Raw genomic sequence first — 22841 nt, forward strand, 5'->3', positions numbered from 1 at the left:
GAATATGCTGCACCGTCAGACTGGAACTCAACTTCAAATGAAACTGCGGCTAAATTAGTTGGTGTCTCTTAGTAATTTTAAAACACTTTTGCGTGCAATAGAAAATGATTTAATGATCTGCAAATGCTTCTAATGCTGTAATATTGTTGTGATGTATTGTTGTTTGCAATACGTGTATTTGTACAACTGGGCCTCCTATCTTGGCCAGGACACTTCTGGAAAAGAGATTTTTAATCTCAGTGAGGTTCTCTCCTGGTTAAATAAAGGTTAAATAAAATTTAAACATTTATGCTTGTTGGTTGTCTGCACACTACACATTTTTCTCTCTTAACAAATATTTATTCTTCTCATTCAGGAATGATATACTCTAAAAGATCATAAACATGAAGATACACTCCAAATCAAAACATTCATTTTCATTAATTAGTATATAAGAGAGGCCTGGTGTCATCTCATGGTGCACTCTGATATTGAAGTCATGTTATTAATGAGAAGCAGTTGAAGTAAAACATGTCATATTCATAATAAAACACAAGTCCACTCATCATAGAAACATTAGGTTTTATTTCTAACAGGAACACAGAGTATAGTACAAGATTCTTTCAAACAAACATCTTTCTTTGCAGTAGAAAAATATGTAGGCATACACTGTGGCTTGTGTAGGCCCCTTTTTACAATCAACCTACATGATCCCTCTCCGCAATTACAGCAGCTCACGGTTCATCACAGTCCATAATCACCTTTGTTCAAGGCCTCAACCTGTTTTTCTATTGTAGCGGAAGAGGGAAAAACAATCATGAAAAAACAACAACAATCTCATTCAATATTATCACTCTCCTTTGCCACTCTTCCTGACTTACTAAGACCTTCATAATGTTACATCCAAATCCCTCATCTTCTATCCTCCAAATAACACTGGAGAGTTTCCACACACAATGGGTCATAAATCACAATGCAGTACACACAGCCACGCACAATACCATAGCAGCAAAATGTAGGAAAAAAACTGTTGTAGGAAAGTGCAGCTTTAAAAAAGTAGAACAGACGTAGGAAAAATCGGAAGTGCAACAGCAGGGATTTAGCACTTAATGGGCATTATTTTCTCTCATGGACTCCCTTATAATGCGTCTCGCTTAGTGCATTCACTAGAAAGTGACAGATAAACTGGTACTATCAAATGAGATGCACAAACTTCAATATGAAGCAATCTCATATTGTACCAGATTATTCCATAATCCGAAAATTACACACATTTTATGCCCTGCTGTTAAATGGACAATTATCTCAAAATTGAAAATTCTGTCATCTTTTAATCACCCTCATGTGGTACCTGAACAACTTTTTTCTTGAAGTTTTCTTCAGTGAAAGTCAGTGGGGTCCATAACAACATTTACTTTCATTATATGGCCAACACAACAACAACAAAAAAACACTGATACATTTTATTGAAAATCTTCTATTGTGTTAAAATAATGGAAATGCACACGTTTGGAGGTTGAATAAATGACAGAACTTTCATTTTTGGTTGAACTATCCCTTTAAAGATTACTTAAAATTATTAACGTCCAGTCACATTTCAAAAGCAGGATTCCCAAAATTCAGTGACTTTAGATAGAGTAACAAAATTATTACCCTTCAAGGTAACAAAATAGTATGTTGCAGAATCTATTTCAGAGTAAATGCTAGTTGTTCACTTCATACAAGGACATTTGGAAAGATATCCAAAACAATGCCATTGTATAACAGTTAATCACAGAATAAAACAAAGGAAGGCATCTATGTTATGAAAATGATTGGTTTACCCCATGTCAGATCTACAAAATAGTGTATGTAGTGTGCTAGAAAATTAGAAAATTACATAAACCAACATTTTTCATTCAAAGTAACTGCCATATGGTTAACATGGTTAGTCTCAAAGTTGCATAGAGCCCAGACTTCTCATTTTAAACTAAATGTGTATCTCAGAATCATACACCAACATTGAATTAATTTGGACAGTATGAAAGATGGCCACACATGGCCAGAAGGGTTTTCTTTTGAGGATATCATTGCTAATTTCTACCCTTCAGACTTTCCAAAAGTCAATTCTGAAAACATTTGCATTTGTCCTTGTTACAACATTTACTTCAAGTTCATAGGGTGTTTTGAACTGTCACCAGTAGGGGGTGTTGTTTTCAATATGACCCCAACTCTGCCACTCGGGGAAGAATCCACTAGACGTTCTCGGGCTCCCAAATTGATCAAATTCCATCTCTGGCCGTTTGCCTTGATTCTTGAAATCTGTTGCCATCTGTTGGGTTACACTGGTCTGGCTGAGGTCGTTCTCTGCATGTACCAGCTTGTAATTTTTCCCGTCGCTATTGTCCCAGTATGTGGTATCATGAGTTTTGTAGGATATGCAGAACTCCACCTGCTCATGTGGGGGCACAAAACTTGGAAGGTCGATGGAAAACGAGAAAGTGTCAACGTCCTCGCAACCATAAACATTATTCATGTATGTACAAGGAATATCAGCGTAGCTTTTCCAGGAATCAAATGTTATTCGCACATGGACCATTTTCTCGAAGCTTACGTTGCTCACTTTGATTGTGCCAGTGAGCGATCTCTCTTGAATTATACAGTTTTCCAAGCATACCAGACTCTTCTTTAGACGGTTCCGGAAGTCCAAATAGTCTGCAGCAGGCTGAGAGAAATCCAAAATCAAATTCTTCTCCTTCTCCGCTTTCAGGCCCACAATGGCATCCTCCAAGTCTGATAATTCGAATTGCAGGTCTAACATGGGGTCTTCCTCGAATTCCTTGAATACATGGACTGCCGTCAGAGACATGCCTTTGGAGTCAGCAAAAACCACTTTCTTTTTGTTTTTGGTCTCGGGACTTTTCCATCCTATGTTATCAGTGTCCACATCTGTCTTGGAGCTGATGCAGGATCTCAGAGGTTTGTACTGGTTGACTAGGCTCCTGGACTTGCAGTCCTCATATGAACTGAGGAAACTGCGAAGAGGCGGCGAATGTGCCAGACAAATTCTCATTGCCACGTCCACAGGCATAATTGGACTTGGCATTGGCCTGGGGTTCAGTATCTGCAGAACCCTGTCATGAGGACAATAATGAAGAACACTACAGTGACTAATTAAGCAGGAGATGTGAAAGACTTTCCTCAGAATTTAGAGATTAAAGTGGTTAACAAAACTATAGCTGCAGCTAGTTTGAGCTATTTTACAATCCAACTATAGTGCAATAGCTGGTAGTTAAAGCTTTTCAAATTAGAATAATTATCAGTTTTCATACTTCCATATTATATTTATTATTACAGATAATATTTATATCATACTTTAATACATTACAAAACTAAGGACTGGGATAAATCCAAAAGCAATCATTTTAAAACATTAATTTATAAAATATCTATTCCAGTCTTTTTAGCACTAATATTCACCTTATTAGACACCACTGTGCATTTGAATTGTTACTAGTCATTTTTTTGTAGTACTACTTTTAAGATTTCACCTATAAAGTAGGCAGTCTGTATATATGTAAAGACTGGCTAGTCATTATATACATACAGTAAACATTTTATTGTAACTAGTGAGATAAGCAATATTACTAATAACAGCATAGCAGTGTCTCAAAAATAGAAACTATTATCTAATACAAACCCCTATAGAATTAATTGGTAAAAAAATAGCAAAAACAATGGAACTAAATGTCAACCAATTGTCGCAGTTGGACTAATTACCAGCTATTCAAAATTCAGTACAAGTAACAAAACAGATAGGTTAATAGAAGTTAAAACAGCTTGACATTCCCAATGTTCAAATAATACTTTTAACAAAAATTGTTTTAAATTGAATCTAAATCATTAATAATATTCAAAGGTCATTTGTACACTTTTTAAGCGCGCAGTGAGCAGTGACAAACCCACTCGATGCACTGTGACGCATTCTGTATTCTTACCTGGTGCAATTCATTGAACCCCGTGGTTTGTTTCCAAAACGGCACAAACAGTTTGCTCTGTTATAGTTTGAACAAGTACAGTTTTTCCTACTTGCTTTTAAACTTCATTTAACAACGCGTCGACCATCATAACTAAAAACCCACTGACGAACAGTCGTTTGCAGCGGCACGCCCCCTTCGCGGTCCAGCTGTACTGCAAAAACCAAGAGCGCTCAGCCGGTACATCAAGCCTCTGCGCGCATTGGTTCACAGTAACCCATTCTGACAACCAATGGGAGAGCAGGAGAGCGAGGCGCTCGTGCAATCAGCGCGCAGGAAAGAATCAGTCGGGGTCTGCGTGCACCGAAGATCGGCACAGCAGTGAGCCGAGAGAGAGAGGCGGGGAAAGCGTCAACCAATATTAGATGGCCTGTAGACCTCTGACGAAGCTGTGACGCGTAATTTCTGGTTAAAAGTAATTTCTTTTCTGTATTTTTTTTTCTTATTAATAATACAGAGGCTTTTTGACCGCGTCACTGTAACTATTCACATATAATGAGGTTGTTAGTTTGTTTCACATGTGGGCTAAGGTTACTTTTGGCACAACTTTTGGTTCTTGAGTTGTGACACAGTGGGCATTTCATGTGCTCATATCATAAAAATAGGCCTAGTTCACGGAGAAGCAGGTTTGAAACCGGCCTCTGCCATGCCCCATAAACACTTAGGCCTAACAGGTAGAAATCTTCATAAATGTGACCCTGGACCAAACCAGTCATAAGGGTCAATTTTTTGAAACTGAGATTCATACATAATCTGAAAGCTGAATAAATAAGCTTTCCATTGATGTAAGGCTTGGGATAGGGCAATGTTTGGCCGAGATACAACTATTTGAAAATCTGCAATCTGAGGGTACAAAAAATAAATAAATAAATAAAATAAAAATATTGAGAAAATTGCCTTTAAAGTTGTCCAAATGAAGTTCAGCAATGCATATTATTAATCAAAAAGTATGTTTTGATATATTTACAGTAGGAAATTTACAAAATATCTTCATGGAACATGAATGATCATTTTGACCCATACAGTGTATTTTTGGCTATTGCTACAAATATACCTGTGCTACTTATGACTGGTTTTGTGGTCCAGGGTCACAAATAGGAAAAAATATCAGGCCAGGAAAATGGGGGGAAAAAATGGGGGCTGTTTTTTTACAGCCTAGTGAATTCAACATTTTCTAACTGATTGTGCTAGAAATGACTCTTTGTAAATGTAATCACTTTTTCAAATTATTAAAAAAAAAAAGTAAAATAAATAATTAATCATGAATATCTGGAAAGCATGGAAGATCATTGGTCAAAATGAGTGGGAACCTTGTTCATAAGTGCAAGATCACATCATACCAATTGCAAGCTGTCATTTGTGGGTGTTAAACATTTATGAAGCTGTCATGCTCTATTGGTGTTAGACGGTCAAAATGCTGCATGTTGCAATGACAGCAGCCTATTGAGTAATGTGACCTACATTAGCAAGATCCATATTGCAACATTTTACAAAATTTATAATGCATTTATGATCATCACAAAATACAGAGTACAATACTTCAACCATATTTCATAATAATGAAATAGGTAAGGGCACTTCTAAAAAATAAAAACATATAACGTGGTTTTTAAAGACAATTTATACATCTGTAGGATATATTTATTCCATAGTGAATATTTTTTGTTATAGATAAATGTATATGCTTTGAATAAGTTCAGGAGCCAGAAAAAACAAAGCATAGTTGTATAAAAAGTTTTAAAATGCATTGTCTAATAAAAAAATTCTAATAAAATGACATTAGAAACAGCACCCATTTAAGCAACAAATATATTACGATAAATTTGTGAAAGTACTTCGAATTTGGGTGCGCTGTCAGCATATTCAAAATGATATATTTTTACTTTTTAATAAGGTCTTCTATTCCTTTTAAGATGTCTGAGTTCGTTTTGCTGAAGTCTACTCTAAACACTTTAGTCTGTATCTCAAGAGTGGAAACTTCACGCAACTATTGGTCCATTAACCACACTTGCAAAACAGGAAGCATATAGACAGCCTACACAATCAATGTAGCTACAGCTGGCCATCAGCGTAATGATACAAAATACACTAATCAAATCACATTCTGTTTACACTAATGACGATGGTCCATGATGATGATCAGTGAGAATTAATTTACCTCTGTAATATAATATCAAGCAAAGTGCTTGATTTTCTTTTAACCAGGTGTTTTGCAAAATTTAAATGGTTAGTGCAATTACAGATTGTTAAATTATGCAGTTTAGTATAAGCAGGACAATATATTTACAACATTATTCAACATTTTGAGTATTGGACTGACTTATAGGATTATTGTTTTCACAGGGAGTGCTGTTGATTATGGATGATTTCCTGAGGTCGGTTAAACAATGCAGGGTGTGTTTGCTTAATAACAGCAGTCATGCAAACATGTATTAAGGGAAAGAGAGTGCAGAACAAGATAGAACTTGCAAGGATTTCTTCATTTGTCTGTGTGACTTTTTCCATTTTAAAAAAGTTTGCTTGCATTAATTGGACTGTGCACAAATATGATTGTTGTTGAGTATGAGACACAACTGTTTTACGGTCTTAGGTTTTTACGTGTCACTTCCTCAGACCTGACTTGTGACCAGCTGAAATGTGAGCAGTTTTGCATAGTGTGGCAATATTTACAGAGCTATTGCAAGAATATCAGTATTTAGAGAACCATCCAGTGAAATCAGATAAGAATGTGCTGCAGTACATGAGCCCAAAAATATTTGGTATTTTATGTGCTTATAAATGTTGGTTTCATATGATCTCGCTGATGTCGGTTCAGATAGAACATGCCATCTTATTCATGAACAGAAGATACTTTGGTATCATTGAAAAAAATGAAACTTCTTAAACGGCAATAAATGAATAATAATAATAATAAAAATCTTGTTTTTTTGTGTGTATTTAAAATGGTCCACTGTACCTCATGACGCTCTGCTTGTTTTTTTTATGAGGTTTAAATATAGAACTAAAAAGCCTGTTACTACCATCTGCTGCTGGATGGCTGCATTACCAGCCACTGAAAAATCAACAAGAGCACATGATGTAATGCTCAAGGTCTGTTGGCTTAAACATTCAAAGCAATATGTATTTGTTAAATGTGTGTATATGTAATATAAATATATGAAATATTCAAATAATAATATTTTATGTTTTTATGTTCTCTCTAATAAAAGAGAAATCTGAACGAACGAGATCCAGTTTGTCATTTTTATTATAACAATTACATTCAAAAATACTCCATGTATTCTAAAAGGGCACACATTCATAACATTTTGAACAGTACTATATGGCCATAAAGATGTTAACGTGCTTTATGCTCTTTGACTATAATGCAGAATTTGTCTAATAAACTACACAGACATCATACAGTCATGGGTTTGATACAAAAACGCTGACAATTACAACTAAATTATGACAGGCTGTGACCAAATACGAAATTTTATTTTACACAAGTATAAACACTGAAATTGTTTGCAAATATACAGTATGATATTTTACATCATTCCATTTACATTTGACTAAATATACACAGCCAGCATAAGCTGAAGATAACAAAACAAAAGACTTTCACACTAGATTGTTTGCCTGGCAGAAACCAGCTTTGACACAGTGAGTAAACCTGAGTCAGAGTCGTCCTCTCATTCAAGCGCTCCTGTACTCATGTGATGTTTATTTTTGCAGCTCACTCAACAGAAATAAGGACAACCATTTTTTTTTCCCACAGAAAACAAATTCTTTCAGATATTAGTGATACATTTCTTGTCAATGCTACTTCCATGCAAAATCTTATGAACAGAAATCTTCACCACTAGCGCAGTACAACAGACCTCAGTTTCAACAATTTAGACGGCACTTGTATTTTGCTTTGTATTACTTCAGTTGAACAGGATGAAACAGAAACTGGCAGACAGCAGGCTCGGAAAGAGGCAGAGAGGTCTATGTTTTCATTACACCATATGTGAGTGTTTGAATTTACGGAAGGAGGGAGGATCAAGATCGGACCCAGCTGACAGGCACCCACTGCGGCTCCCTCTCGAGTCGTTCCAGAATATTCCTCAGCTCTACACAGGCACTGGCAGAGTCCTCCTTTACCAGGACCCTGTCCACTAGGTGGCCATATTGCTGGTCCATCTGCTCGGCTGACTGCCTCATGTCCTGCAGGTCTTCATCCTTTTCACAAGAGGATAGAGAAAGAGAAATAGAACTAGAGAGTTCACTGTGTACAATATAAGAGTTAAATGACAGAGATTTACTAGCTGCATTTGGGTAGTATGGTGATATAAATCCCGTCTCACCGTGATGTGTCCGTTATCACCCCTTCCTGGTGATGTGGGAGAGCTACGTTGCCGACGTATCTCAGGGATGCGTGGCTTTACAAAAATCACATAGGGTTTAAACTCTGCTGTACGGAGAATTTTCAGGGCCTGAGATTAAAACAAAAACAAAACAAAAAATAAGATATAAATCATTGCATTTGTTTCCAATTAAGACCAAGGTCTCTGCTGACGGCAAAAGTTGCAGATTTAAATCAAGATTAGGTTGAGCAGAAACATTACCACTGTGCAACACATATTTGTTTATTAGCAAACACTTTTTTAATTAGAAATGAATACAATAATCTACCTGTAAACCTGTATGACTTGTTACCATGTAAAACAAAGGGAGCTATTATCAAAATATCAAAGCTATTCTTTTCAATGCAAAGAAAATGATCACAATTTCAGTGCAATTACTCATTTATTTAAATGAACTGTGTATTACTTCACATCACATATGACCAGAGCTCAGAATCAGAAATACAGAGAAAAGCCAATACTGAAAATAATTACAAAGACAGAATGTTATATTTACCTCAGGTTGAACATCTACCAGACATATTTTATTTCTCGCCAGGACACTCCGGATTGACTCCAGACTCGTCCCATATTGGTTATTCTTATATTCACCATATTCAATAAACCTGGGTATACACAATATATGTTTTGTGCCAATTCAAACAACAGTAAAATTAAATCTGATAACACTATTAAAGGAATAGTTCACCCAAAAATGAAAACTGTCATCATTTCCCAAACCTGCAAGACTTCTTCTTCCTCAGAACACATTGCCATGCAGTTACAACAGATGGCAGCCAAAAAAAGTTTTTGTGTGAACTACGCCTTTAACAAAATGCCACACAGATGTGTTCCAAGACTGACAAAAAGCACACCCAAGATAGATATTAAAAACGTTTCATATAACATACTTATTCGATTGAATGTCAGCCTCAAAGGCCTGCTTGGAGATGAAGTGGTATTCTACACCTTCCTTCTCATGGCTCTTTCTGGGTCTTGTTGTGTCTGTTATAAAATGAATGTTATAAAATTATACTAGCATTTCAGTTAATGTCACGTGATTTTACAATACACAATATGTAGTTATTAGAATAAATACAATGTAAAATTAGACCTCAGGTCATCAACTTGAAGCAAAAGTAGGTTCTACTTCGAATCAGCTTCTTGATGTACAGTATCAGCCAGGACCTCCATAGTCTCTAACATTGGACTAATGGAAAAAGTTAACTCACGCGGCACAGCGACACCATACCGATGAGGATTCTCAGCAATCACCTTCTGCTTCAGCTCATTGATCCGAGCACCAAGAGATCCTGAAGAATAAAAGGAAATGAGATTCTGAAGGCCGTTTAGAATGTCCTGACATCCCTTGAATCTTACCTATCAGCACCACAAGCCTTGGTTTGTCTTGGGGTCTCATCTGATATAGTGTCACCTCTTCATATATGAGGAACTCATTCTCTTCAGACTCTGCTGGACGAGACTCTTTGGTTGAACCCGGGTGATCCTTGCGGCTCAGTCTGAAGCTTCTCCTTAGACCAGCTGTGAGAGCAGAAAGATTTTCCAGTAGATCAACATAGGTAAAAAACATCTAAAAATATAGAGAAAATCAGAAATAGACATGACAGAATTACGTGAACACAAAGATCAGACAAAAAGACAAGGATGGAAAGAGGTATGTCCTCCAGACTAAAAATACCATGTGCCTCACACTGCTGCTGATTTTATGTAACAGCTGCATCTCAGGGGAAAATAGCAACACACTGTTCATCTGCTTTGTAAAATTTAATATGCAGTGAATAAGTTAAAGCAGCAATGCATCTATTCACCTTACAAGTATGAAAGAAATATGGTACCTGAGTAAAACTCCCAGGAAAAGGCCTGGCCACAGGACGGTGCCACCGTCTTACACTTTGGAGAAACTACAACTAATGTTAGACCATCACACATCCAGCAAAGTTCTATAGAGACTATCGCGAGCTATCAGCCATGCCAAAGCCTCTGTGAGCCATTAGCCAAAAGCAATAGTTCCCTGGCTATAGCAGTGCACATGTTGTTCATACTTAAAGGAAACATTCACCAAAAATAAAAGTTTCAAGCCCACACAAGTTCCTTCCCTGTAAAAGACCAATTCCATTACATAAGAAAAAAAAATGCTTTGCTAAATAATAATTATGAGATTAAAAAAAAACAACATATTTATGAGATACAAAGTCATACCTGAGATAAAAATCATTAATATGAGATAAATCAAATGACAAAAAAATCATGACAAATTTTTTTTTATAATTACAAAATTTTTACACATTATCACATAATTTCAACCATGTTATATGTTATACTTGTCATATTGTTGCCATAATTTTAAATCGTCATTATTATGACTTTTTATCTCATAATTTGGACTTTATATATCATAATCCTAGCTTTTTATTTTTTCTTATGTGGTGGAAATGCACTTCCATACTTTTCTTCCATGGAACACTAAAAGAGAAATGCTGGCAGTTTTTTTTTCAAAAAATGAAAAAAAAAAAGTGAATGAAGCTGTGAAGATACAAAAAAAATGCAAATATGGTGCCAATGTGTCAGGTTTATGTCAATATAACATGATAAATCATTGAAATTTATGAATATGCAGAAGTGCAGATTGAGCTTAATTTAATCTCATTAATTAATTATCGCTTTGGATAAAAGCGTCTGCTAAATGACTACATGTAATGTAAATGTAAATGTCTATTCCTCACACAAAACAACTGTATGACTTAAGAATACTGGCACAGATCCTCATTCACATTCATTAAAAGGAAAAACAAAAAACTGCTACCATATAATATTATTCAATGTTTCTCTTTTTGTGGTCAGCAGAAGTAAGAAAGTCATACAGGCTCAACTGAACAACATGAGGTTGATTAAATTACGGAATTTTCATTTTTGGTTGAACTGTCCCTTTAAGCAGTAAGCACCACAAACAGTAACTGCATCAATCTGGCAATCTTCCTCGTAGCAAAAAGCACACACTAAAAACCACTAAAACTCAAAGAGGGAGTTGTCCAAAGCTGGCAGCAGAGTAGTGGGCTCAAGATGTGACCAATGGCTGGGGTCTTAGGATGTGCCAAGCGTATGAGCTCTGTGGTGAAGTGTACCGAAGAACTCGCAACAAAACCAGACAATGTATAAAGCGCACCGCACCACACAAAAAAAGCATCATCCAAAGCCAAAGCCATGTGGAGTGCATTCAGTGTGTATGGTGCCAGCTCTCACCTACGTGCTGTCCACTGACACTGCCCTCACTGTCACAGTCCTCTGGAGGGTGGGTGGGTCAGGAGAGCACAAGAGATGAAAGGGTACAGGCAGGAGAGGAGAATCAGTGGGGATCACACTTTACAAGGACATTTCATAGGTCAGAGTTATTGGAGAGGCCAAGAGAACCACAACCGCAAAATAAAGCAGCAAGCACTGAGCGCAGGGATTTCAGCATCTGCACTGGGTATTCAGAGTCTTGTAGTTTCAAAATTTAAGGGTTCCTTTCATGGACTAGCCATGAATATAATTAGTAACAAATACCTGAAATACCCATTTTACAGATTTATGAATTACTTTGAAAAGAATTTACAAATATTTTAATTTCATTAGTTTACACTTTAGTTTACGGTGTCCTTGTCACAATACGAATAAGTACTGAGTAATATTAATTAACAACACATATTTACTATAGGGTTAGGGTTTATGGTTAGCTGCTTGTACAGCCCCATTTCCAGAAAGTACAAAGAAAAATCTATGTATCCACTCACCAACTTAATTGTATTTTGTATTTTGCAACTTAAATGTATTTTGGAATGTTTACATAATCTGTTTAATTGTTTCTGAACTGATGATACTACTAACTGCTGTAATTTTGCAAATGGAATATTTGTATCTTGTTTGGTGTAAGACTTCTCTGTGGTCATCATTGTCTTATTTCCCTCTACATGAAATGCTACACAATTTCAATAGAATACAGATCCAAAGCACATCCACTCAGTATCTACAAAACCAAGCTGGTGTTGCACGTGCAGAATGAGGGCTGGCGTTGTCTTGCAACCTCAGACTGTATGAAGTGACAATGGTTTTTCGTAGTACTCCTAAGCTCACGTGGCTATATTTAATACATGCTTTCTCATGAAGTAACATTTGAGGGCTCATAGGTTATGCACACTGAGCAGAGATTTCCAGCCTTCCCTATATGGCTTGATATTCCCTTAATCTTTTCACAATATTATATATAAAATATTATAAATGTAAAATATTAAGACCTAACTTCTTTGCAGTCTTGCATTGATAAATGTTATTTTTTCAATGCTTTTACAATTCTCTAATTAAATTGATAGTTCACTCCAAAATGAAAATTATCATCATCCAAACACAACCTGTTTTTCCAAACCTGTATGAATTTTATATTATATTATATTTTAAAGAATGTTGGTAACCAAACAGTTGCTGCTAGCCATTGACTTGGTTAATGGCTACAATCAACTGTTTGCTTACCAACATTCTTCACTTTTGTGTTCAACAGAAGAAAGAAACTCATACAGGTTTGGAGGAACTTAAGTAAATATGGCAGAAGTCTCATTTTTTGGGGGAAGCCATGATCTCCTTTGCTTGCAAGGACTGAGACTTTGGTGGATGATTTTTTTAGACCCAATTATGATACCCTTACCTATTACCTGTTCATCTGTTTTTAACTATAATCTTTTCACTTTTATTTTGCCTATGTCCAAATATTTTTGAAATGTGTTATAGCCACTGAAATCAAAATTTGTTTATATTACCAAAATACAATTAAGTTGGTCAGTGAAAACATTCTTAGTTCTTATATTCATAGTTTTGTCAGTTAAATAAAGATTAAAAATAATTAACAAATCACATTTGCTTTGATTTGTTTTTATTGGATACTTTTTTGGAAATGGGGTTGTAATTATGCATAATTTACCGTTACTACTATACTAACTGTGTCTGTGTAACAAGGACACTATAATATAAAGTGTTACCTTTTAATTATTTCATATGTAATGACATTTTTTTTTTCCAAAATCACCTACCTTTTTCACAAGTTTGGTCACCTGAGGTAAGCAGAGTGAGGAAACAAACACAATTGCTGAAACATGAATAAGTATGAAAAGCAAATGAATAAGGAATCTTGCAAGTATTGTCATTTGTGATAGGTCTGGGTAAAATATACATTGGTAATCTTCATTTATCCTATATAGATAGATAGGCCTATCGGTTCTTAAAACTATCTCAGTGTATTTACACAGCACTTTCTGCAGACTGGGAGAGTTGTGAATATACATTTGTCCTGCCAAATAGTACAGCATCGTCTGGGTAACCTTTAACAGGATTGGACAAAAAGAGGAATATCTGACTATAGACTGATTAATATGTCTGAATACCAGAGTTCCCTTCATTCCGCTTTGATACGATTCCATATTTTCTATAAGGGTTAGTCACACACCTAAATACGATGTGAGATGTTCAGCCGCCTGCTAAATAATTTCTGCATTTACAGAGTGTTTGTTTAAGTATTCACAAAAAACTCATGTATTTAGTTAGTAGGTAATGTACTTCTGTTAGCTATGCAGTAACTTCTGAGAACTTACATGGTGTTGCTCTAGGTGATTTAGGGCTCTGGTGTGTTCCCATTTTCATCCTATACACCAGTCTCCTGAAGATTTAGGACAAAAAGTCAAAATATAATTACAATAAAATAAATCAAACACTTTGTTTTAGAAGACCTATAGTGGTGGACTGTCACAGGGAGACGGGGCTGAGTATTCTCAAATATTTATTCAAAATGAAATGATTAATTTACCTACTAACATTCATAACTCTGATGAACTAATTTAAAAGGATGTTTTTTCCCCAAAATGTGATAGCCCATTAAACACTGCAAAAGGAGGCTGATTTTATTAAAAAATTACCAATCAGAATGGATATTAAAATAATGCATACAACCTAATTTTGGGTTAGGATTTAATACGTGTTCTATTAATAGCCAATTAATATCAGACCTTTAAAACCAGTTTTATTTACATTTTAATACATCATCAATCCTGCTTGTAATTCACATAAAAGGAGGAAAGAAACTTAATATTAATGTATCCAAACAAAGTTGGATAGTTGTGGATAGTTAGTTGTGTATAGGTTTTGACTTCATTGTTGTATGTCTGTATTTATGTAGCACCGTGGTCCTGTGAGGCACGACATTTCGTTCCACTGTATGTCCCCACATGTAGCGGAATGACAATAAAGCTCAACTTGAACTTGACTTGAAATCCAAATTCCTGAAGAATCAGCCTCCCCTTAAAATCTGCTCTTGAACAACCATTGCATATTACAGACATTTGGTTTATAAGGCAATAATAAAGGTAAGTTAAAGGTGCAGACATGATGTTTGTTGTGTACCTCTGCTGGAACTGTCTTGAAGGAATGAGGCCGGCACGCAGGTTGCTGTCTCCCACTCTTTTGGCCTGCCACCATGTTGGGTCATCTTGGCTCACCACCTGCAGGATGTCCCCACATGTGAAAGGCAGTCCTGCCTCCTGACAAGGTGTGGCCTTGTCTTCAAATGGTGTGTAATCAAACAGGGCTCTTAAATAGACCTTAAAGAGAGAAATAAAAAAACAGAGCATATAACATTGCATGCATATTATGAAGCAGCTGCTATCTGTTTTGTCCAATGACATTCAAATAAAGTGATTACATTCACCTTGCTCTCCTTGAATCTATCCTCCTCCTTAATGGCAGGGATTATCTTCAGAGTGATCGAGCCCTGAGACTGAGACTGCAGCCCGACAAACAATAAACAATCAAGGACACTAAATCAGGTAAGTGCCTTTTCAGATAAGGAATCTTATGGGAATGACTCAGCTTTTGTAAAACAACAGAGGAATAGTGAACACACCAGAATCTGGCTGATCTCCTCAGGACGTTTGTGTATAATGAGATTTCCATTGACCTCCCTTAACTCATCTCCAACATGTACCAGACCTGAAGGAGAAACAGTCAACTTGGTGCATTTAAAATACAGTGGGGTCCAAAAAAAAAAAAAAATTATATCTAAGGCTTTCACTATAGTGAATATAGAATATAGTTCACTTATCTTCATAATGTTATAACAATTGAGCTAAGATGTTTAAAAATATTTCTTTAAAAAATTACTATTATATACTATTATATTTTATATACTCAAATAAGTTTTATAGAGAATATTTTATTCGGGAACCTCTCTCCTGGAATCTGGCCCATTCCGCACTTAAAAAATCTTCCAATCACTGATCATTTTTGGTTGTCACGCTGCCACTGCTTTCTTCAAATTTAATGAAATATTTCTTGTAAATTCATCAAATTGAGGGTTTTTCTCAGTTTCTTTGATCAAACATTTTATTCCCCTTGATGATATTGTACTTGTTCTTCAGCACTCTCTGATATACTTTTTAAACTTATTAATAAAGCTGTGTTTCTAGGAACTGCATAACACTGCATACAAACACTCATTATACAACAGGACAACCTAGTTTGCAAGGTACATGTCATATTTCAACAGAATTTCCATGGCAACCATGAAATCTGCTCTGTATATTTCCAGTATAATCTGTAATCCCAAAGCAAAGCATAATCTCAAGGATTTTAGTAAATATTTTGCTCGTGATAAGAAAAATCCGCTGCTCAGAATGCTATTAATTTGAAAAAAAAAAAAAACGATTCTGCTGTGATTACAGTCTCCCCTTGTTGCTGACATCTAATTTTCAAAATGTCATTTTGGATATCTAATAGGAGAGATTCTCAGTAAATTCTTTGCATAACATTTAAATAAATGCTTATTCAATTCCCTCTCTTTATCTCTCCATTGAGAATTGAGTCGTCTGTCATGGGTTTTACAGTCAGTTTTTGACTCGCATGGTCCCTGATTGCGTCATCACAGATTATGTTACATCAAATCTGCCGAGAGAGATTGTGTAGTTGTCCAGCCACAGTGTAAAAAAAACAAGTTATGCTGACAAGGGGAAGGACCAGGCTGTCACTCACCACTACGGTCTGCAGCTCCTCCCCTCATTATCCTAGCAACCACTACCGCCCCAGTTACTTCATCCCTGCGGATGGTCGCACCCTAAAGAGACATAATTGATTGCAGAAATTAAATATAAGCCTATATTTTGCAAGTCTTAATGATAATGGACAGTACATTAAGAACATCAGTCCATTTTGTTAACAAAACAGCTCAATCCTGAAACTCACAAGAGGTTCCTTGTTTTTCACCAAACGCACAATCTTTACTGATTCCTCCTCCAGTTCATCGTCTAGATCATCCGGTAGAGGGGGAAGCACAGGCTCAAAGTTCTTCTGTGCCACTGTGTCATGTACTGTTAGCACTGCCTGATGGAGAGAAAAATCCCAACAAAAGTTGACAAGAAGACCCAATGGTGCTGTGGAAGAAAGAATGTGCTTGTGTATGAATGAGAGAGAGAATTAGCATGTAGGTGTAGATCGCTTGACAGAGAATGGTAAAAAAACAGAGAAGAGGAGACTGATGCCTGGGGCACATGGAGGAAATGAGTGAGTCTAATTAGAAGGCTGTAAAATGTCATCCGATTCTACTTTGTCATGCCGCTCACTATCAAATAAAAAATAATTAAGCTTAATTACATCAAGCTTCATTTAAATACTGATTTAACATGAATTTTATTGTGTCAGCATTATATCTGTTATAAAATTTACATACCCATGCTGCGGTTTTCAATTTGACAGATTATTATAATATAATGGGACAAGTGTTTATATGCATCTGAACTTATTTCTAAAAATATCGTAAATTGTACTTTAAGATCAATGTAGTATTTTTCTGAAAATTCACCATGAAGATATGAATTAGGAAAATCAACAGTCAGGAAAATCTCTACAAAGTGTGAGTTTTGCACCTTCACATGTGGAGCAGTAAGAAGTGTTAATAGCTCTCTCTCGTCTTCTTCCAGTGGTCCATTCTGTAGCTCCTCTGCGACCTGTCAGTGCAAACCACAAGACCAATATCATAAAAAATGCAAAAACATGGCAACATTTAATAGTACAGTGAAAAAAACGTAATCACTGTTTTTATTTTTCATTAAAAACATCTAGCCTTAAACACGTGTTGCTGTTTTACATACACCAACTTTCAAATGTTTTGGGGTCAGTATGATTGTTATCAACTATAGGTACTTTTTATAGATAGTATATTTATAGTCAAAATCTATCACTAGGATAGTTGTGTATAGGTTTATATTGTCTTACTCCATTGTTGTATGTCTGTATTTATGTAGCACCGTGGTCCTGTGAGGCACGACATTTCGTTCCACTGTATGCCCCCGCATGTAGCGGAATGACAATAAAGCTCAACTTGACTTGACTTGACTTGAACATTGATAATAATAATAAATGTTTCTTGAGCACTAAATAACCATATAATGAGTTCTGAAGGAGTGCTGAAAATTCAGCTTTGTCATTACAGGAATAAATTACATTTTAAAATATATTACAATAAAAACTGTTATTTTAAATATAATATAATATAAATATTATAAATATAAATAAAATAATATGAAATAATATTTCACAATATTACTGTATTCATAAAGTAAATGCAGTCTTGGTTTGCAAAAGAGAAACATTTCAGAAACCTTAAATTTCTAGCGATTATCGCCGATTTGATTGCACAGATACTATTTAAACTAAACTGAGCTAGACAATGACATCTCTGAATTCAATAATGAAATGCCTTTAACTGAAAATTGAGTGTTTAATCTTATCATTACACATTACTGACACTCTATCCTCCAATTTGATACTGTTAAGTGCTTTGACACAATCTGTATTGTAAAAGCGCTATATAAATAAAGGTGACTTGACTTGACTTGACTTAAAAAATATCACCAACATTTTGAACAACTTTTGAAAGGTTGTATATATATTAGATATATATATTAGTATATTTATTAGGTTCTATATATAAGTCATATACGAATAAGATATATGTGACACTGGACCACAAAACTAGTCATAAGGGTAATTTTTTTTTTCAAATTAAGATGTATCATCAAGAATAAATAAGCTTTCCCTTGATATATGGTTTGTTAGGAAAGGAGAATATTTGGCTTAGAAACAACTATTTGAAAATCTGGAATCTGAGGGTGCAAAAAAATAAATAAATACTGAGAAAATCACCTTTGAGGTTGTCCAAATGAAGTTCTTAGCAATGCATATTACTAATCAAAAATTAAGTTTTGGTATATTTACAGTAGGAAATTTACAAAATATCTTCATGGAACATGATCTTTACTTTTTAGGCATAAAAGAAAAAACAATAATTTTGACCCATGCAATGAATGTATTGTTGGCTAGTGCTACTTATGAGTTATGACTGGTTTCGTGGTCCAGGGTCACATATAATGAAGATTTGATTGTTTTCAGTCGAAGTAGAGATGCCACTTACGTCTTCAGCCAGACAGGATGCGCTGTGAAGCACTGGGGTCGGGCTCTGGAGCTGGAACTGCCTGAGTCGCTCATGGATCTGCATGAAAGGTCACTACATATGGATAATCATTCACAAAAACAATATTAGGATGTTAGACATTATCTCCAGCTTTACACACTTTCATAAGATAGCTGAGGCTCCTCTCACTGAAGACCTCCCTGAGGAAAACCATGTCCTCTTTGTGATTAGCATCTGGATGCAGCTGGGAGGTGAGGAGGGCTAGCATCTCATGCAAACCTGCAAGATAAAAAAAAAAAAAAATTTAGTTATTCCTTTTCTGTATACTTTTTCGAAACATAAATACCAGGACTTACTGATGTCTATTAGTGTGAATGCGGTATCACATTAATTTTTTAAATATTCTGTCAGCAAAACTGTTTCATAGTATAATGTTTCATAATAGGTGATTAAACAAATAGTATTCAATTGATCATGTCTTCTCAACATTTTCCCATGTAGGCCTAAAACATGAACATTTTTTAATAGGCAGCTGCAATGACTGGAATCCCATGTGAATGTGCATGATTTTAAACATTTTTAAAACAATTTCTTTATATGTACTTTTTTTAACAAGGAAGAAATGACTGTTCTTTATTATGATGATCAAGTGAGCTCATTTTTCAATCACAGCTACTGTATGACATACCTGTGTTAGGTGAGAGAACAGGCATTGCTGCTCATGAGACAGACAGAGACGAAGGAAAAATGGTTCTCCTCTTCTCTCAGGTCACTCAAAATGCGGGCTCATCTGAAAGGCCTGTTAGAAATAAAATGGCACAAGCCAACTTTAGGAAACCCTTAACATTATAACTGTTCCCTTCTATGGATTGTGTGGTAAATAGCTGTTCAATAATGATGTAGCACATCACATCAATGAGGCGGATCCTGTACGACACAATTAGAGGGAAATAATATTTTATGCTCATTTGATCATTTCATTGAAATGGCTTTAAAAGCCAATGATGTTTGCATGGTGAGGTTTGCTGTGTTAAGAAGTAACAAACCCCATCATGGAATTTTGCTTTTTTTAAAAAAGATGAGACAAAAATAGACTGTACCCAGTCAACAAAACAAGTAGAAAGAAAGAGAAGATAAAGGGAGAATGAAAGATATAATGATAGTCATTAGGCATGGCATTGAAATTAAATTACACTTAGTCATCTCAGTTTAATCAGGATAGAATGTTGTTGTGAGTCAGTTGAAGGAAAGCATCTCTCTTTAGAGGGGGATATAGATTCTGGTGGTCTGCACAGTTCACAGTAAATGAGTGAAGTAAGTAGAAATATGATCACTTCACTCGAAAATGAGTCCCTCAGGAAATAATCCCCACGGCAACAACAATCAATACTTTATCACTGCGTTTCATCCAGAGAGACATCTCATGAAACAGTATACTCTGCACTAAAGTAAGAAGTTTCTTTTTACCTAGTCTGAAAATGATGGTTTTCAGTTTGATTGCAAACATAGTGTATGGTTAAACCATTTAGCCTTTCTACAACTCAATACAAAATAGCCCTAAACATTCAATGCAACACTTGGAAACGAGTTTCTTGAAAAGGCAGTGCACTTTAACATAGATTCCATTGGAGAACTTTTTTAAATTCAAATTATAACCTTTGCATGTTCCTGTGATCCCATTGGAGAAACTTTTAAGTTGTGTGACAGTGTGAATGTTTCTGGTATTATGGGATAGCGTAGTGGTGTATGTCCATTTAAACTTAAACTTTAAAGCTATGTTTTATAATAGCTGTATAGTATCAATTAACCAGTCTACTTAAACTACCAAAATCTGTTCTGTATACTAACTGTACTGATAGCCATGACTATAATACAGGTGGCACAAAAGAAAAAAAAAACCCATGAATGAATGAGAGTTCATCCTACGTGGCCTGTTCAACATGGCCAATACTCATAGACGTAGGGGTAACACACATGAGACTAAAATAGTGCAATACACATTAACTATATAATAATAATAAAAAGCACACACCATGAGGTACAGTACATTATAAACTACAAAAATGAGAAGAAATAAATATTTTAACAAAATATATCTGGGAATTTCCTTGTACATTTTTTTTTTTTTTTACCATTAAAAAAAGAAAAAATCTTAATTTGAATACGGTAAATCTCAAGCCCCCTATATCACACAAACAGAGGTCTATGGTTTTAGAAATCACATCCTTGTGCCGATGAAAGATTTAATCTGTGACACCAAGAGATATTTTGTATTTGTATATTTCACACATGTAGCTTAAACCCCCAGTAAAAGTGATGAAATATTGAGAGGTGTCATGATCTGAAATTTTGGTACGGCTTGTACCAGACAAGCTGTAACCTTACTACAGACTTTTGGTTTTCTAAAAGCCCTCTAATCCATGCTGATTCTCTCAAAGGCCCCAAAGTATCTATCTATTACTCTTTCCCTTTCGCTCTGATTATGACGTGCATGATGGAAAGATTATGCTGCTCTGTGTCTCTCTCCATCTTCCTCATATGCTGCAGCTGCATTGAGAAGATTCTCACCAGACATATGCTCAGATCAGGGTCCTCTTGCTAGTACTTTGCAGCTCAGCCAAAAACCATTGGTGAAAATGTCATAGAAAATGCCACAAAACAAACACAGAACCTGAATGGTACATACGAATGCCAAATTGCAAATGGTTAATTTTTGGCTTGCAGTCTGAAGACCTTGGGCCTGTTCTGTCTGACCTTTCATCATCCTCTCTTTCTCCAGAGAAACAGGGGTTCTTTTGCCCAGTTCTCGCCCTTACAGAATGATTCATGTAAAGCTGAAAGCGTGCCCTGCTGGGGGACAAGGTCATTCAGCCACCCTTCTGCCACCATCTGTCCCTTTCACTATCACGCACTGCTAAAGGCCACCATTGGTGCTGACAGCTCTAGCTCTCTTTTGGTGTGTGTATGTGTGTGTGCATTATATACATAAATACATCAAATTAAATCTCTTTGGAGAAGATTATCGTAAATGACATCAGCAGGAGCCACTGAGCCTTATGGGATAGAGCCTAATTCATTCAGATTCAGTATAGATTATCAGAAAACAGCATCAAATCAAAACACGTCACAATATTGCACATGAAAAACGTGTTACAAGCAGGTTCATTAGTTGACAGGTTGCATATGATCTTGCATACCTGTACACACACACACATGCTGTAGACTTTTCATTGACTTCTACAGGTTTTATACAGAGCACATTATAATATCTATCCCCTACATCTTATATGGACCATTTTGCATTTTTATATTGTCACTAAGACATTATTTAGTATGTTTATTGAGCATTTTCCTTCTTAAAACCCATAATGTAGGTAAACCTGACCACACACACACACAGTCATGACAAAACACAAATCACAGGTGCAAGGGAATACCTTCAAAACGGCTCAAAACAGTCTCAAAGCAGAAGCTCTGGAGGAACAAAACAGGAAACACAAAATACAACATTTAAATCACTATTTTTCAGTTCACCTAATTCAGTAATGCTCTTTGAATGCATTTACTGTGACAAAATAAAGGGAATCTGAGAGATATTACGGTAGCCTATACCCAGCATCCCTCTACCTCATTCCAGCGGACGTGCTTCCCAGAGTCTCTCCGAAACTGTCCGTCAGGGAATGTGGCCAGTGAAAAATGCATCACTGGATGCTGAGATCCTTTTAAGTGCTGAATCCTCCCCCCTGCTGTTCACTCTGTCTGCACAGCGGATTATACACCCAGCATGCAAAAGGGAGAACGCCCCCGTATGTCTTACCTTTCACCGCCCGTGCGTGCGTGCGTGAGAGCGTTTCCGCTTTCATGGAAAGACCCTCGGCATCTCTGTAGCGATTCCTGCTACACTGGCTCAGTGTATCTCGGTTCTTCCTTAAACCCCCCCACCCATACAATCTTCAGCCCGCCCTTCTTCAATCT

At 36.0% G+C, this 22841-nt stretch overlaps 2 protein-coding genes across 4 annotated transcripts; both read right to left on the bottom strand.

Annotated features, from left to right (window-relative positions):
• Positions 1-544: 544 nt before the first annotated feature.
• On the bottom strand, positions 545-4192 carry ppp1r3cb (protein phosphatase 1, regulatory subunit 3Cb). The gene is made up of 2 exons (XM_058793651.1): positions 3957-4192; positions 545-3092 (listed from the first exon to the last, which is right to left on the bottom strand). The coding sequence occupies exons 1-2, from the start codon at positions 3968-3970 to the stop codon at positions 2153-2155; spliced, it is 954 nt and encodes a 317-aa protein (XP_058649634.1). The 5' UTR covers positions 3971-4192; the 3' UTR covers positions 545-2152.
• Positions 4193-7224: 3032 nt separating this feature from the next.
• Positions 7225-22804, bottom strand: mpp3b (MAGUK p55 scaffold protein 3b). Of its 3 annotated transcripts, none has more exons than XM_058793534.1 (21): positions 22684-22804; positions 22304-22340; positions 19555-19665; positions 19027-19145; positions 18867-18944; positions 17320-17400; positions 16640-16777; positions 16430-16511; positions 15306-15391; positions 15111-15185; positions 14807-15003; positions 14002-14066; positions 13444-13464; positions 11627-11668; positions 10222-10287; positions 9746-9907; positions 9598-9678; positions 9277-9370; positions 8883-8991; positions 8327-8455; positions 7225-8201 (listed from the first exon to the last, which is right to left on the bottom strand). In XM_058793534.1, exons 3-21 carry the CDS (start codon positions 19577-19579, stop codon positions 8022-8024), a joined length of 1830 nt encoding a protein of 609 aa, XP_058649517.1. In that variant the 5' UTR covers positions 19580-19665; positions 22304-22340; positions 22684-22804; the 3' UTR covers positions 7225-8021. The 3 variants fall into 3 exon arrangements, with proteins under 3 accessions (XP_058649517.1, XP_058649519.1, XP_058649520.1); XM_058793536.1 differs by having other exon boundaries at positions 22494-22771; XM_058793537.1 differs by lacking the exon at positions 10222-10287 and having other exon boundaries at positions 22684-22803.
• Positions 22805-22841: the final 37 nt, after the last annotated feature.

Source organism: Onychostoma macrolepis, chromosome 12 (assembly GCF_012432095.1).
Source record: "Onychostoma macrolepis isolate SWU-2019 chromosome 12, ASM1243209v1, whole genome shotgun sequence".
Classification (NCBI taxonomy): domain Eukaryota; kingdom Metazoa; phylum Chordata; class Actinopteri; order Cypriniformes; family Cyprinidae; genus Onychostoma; species Onychostoma macrolepis.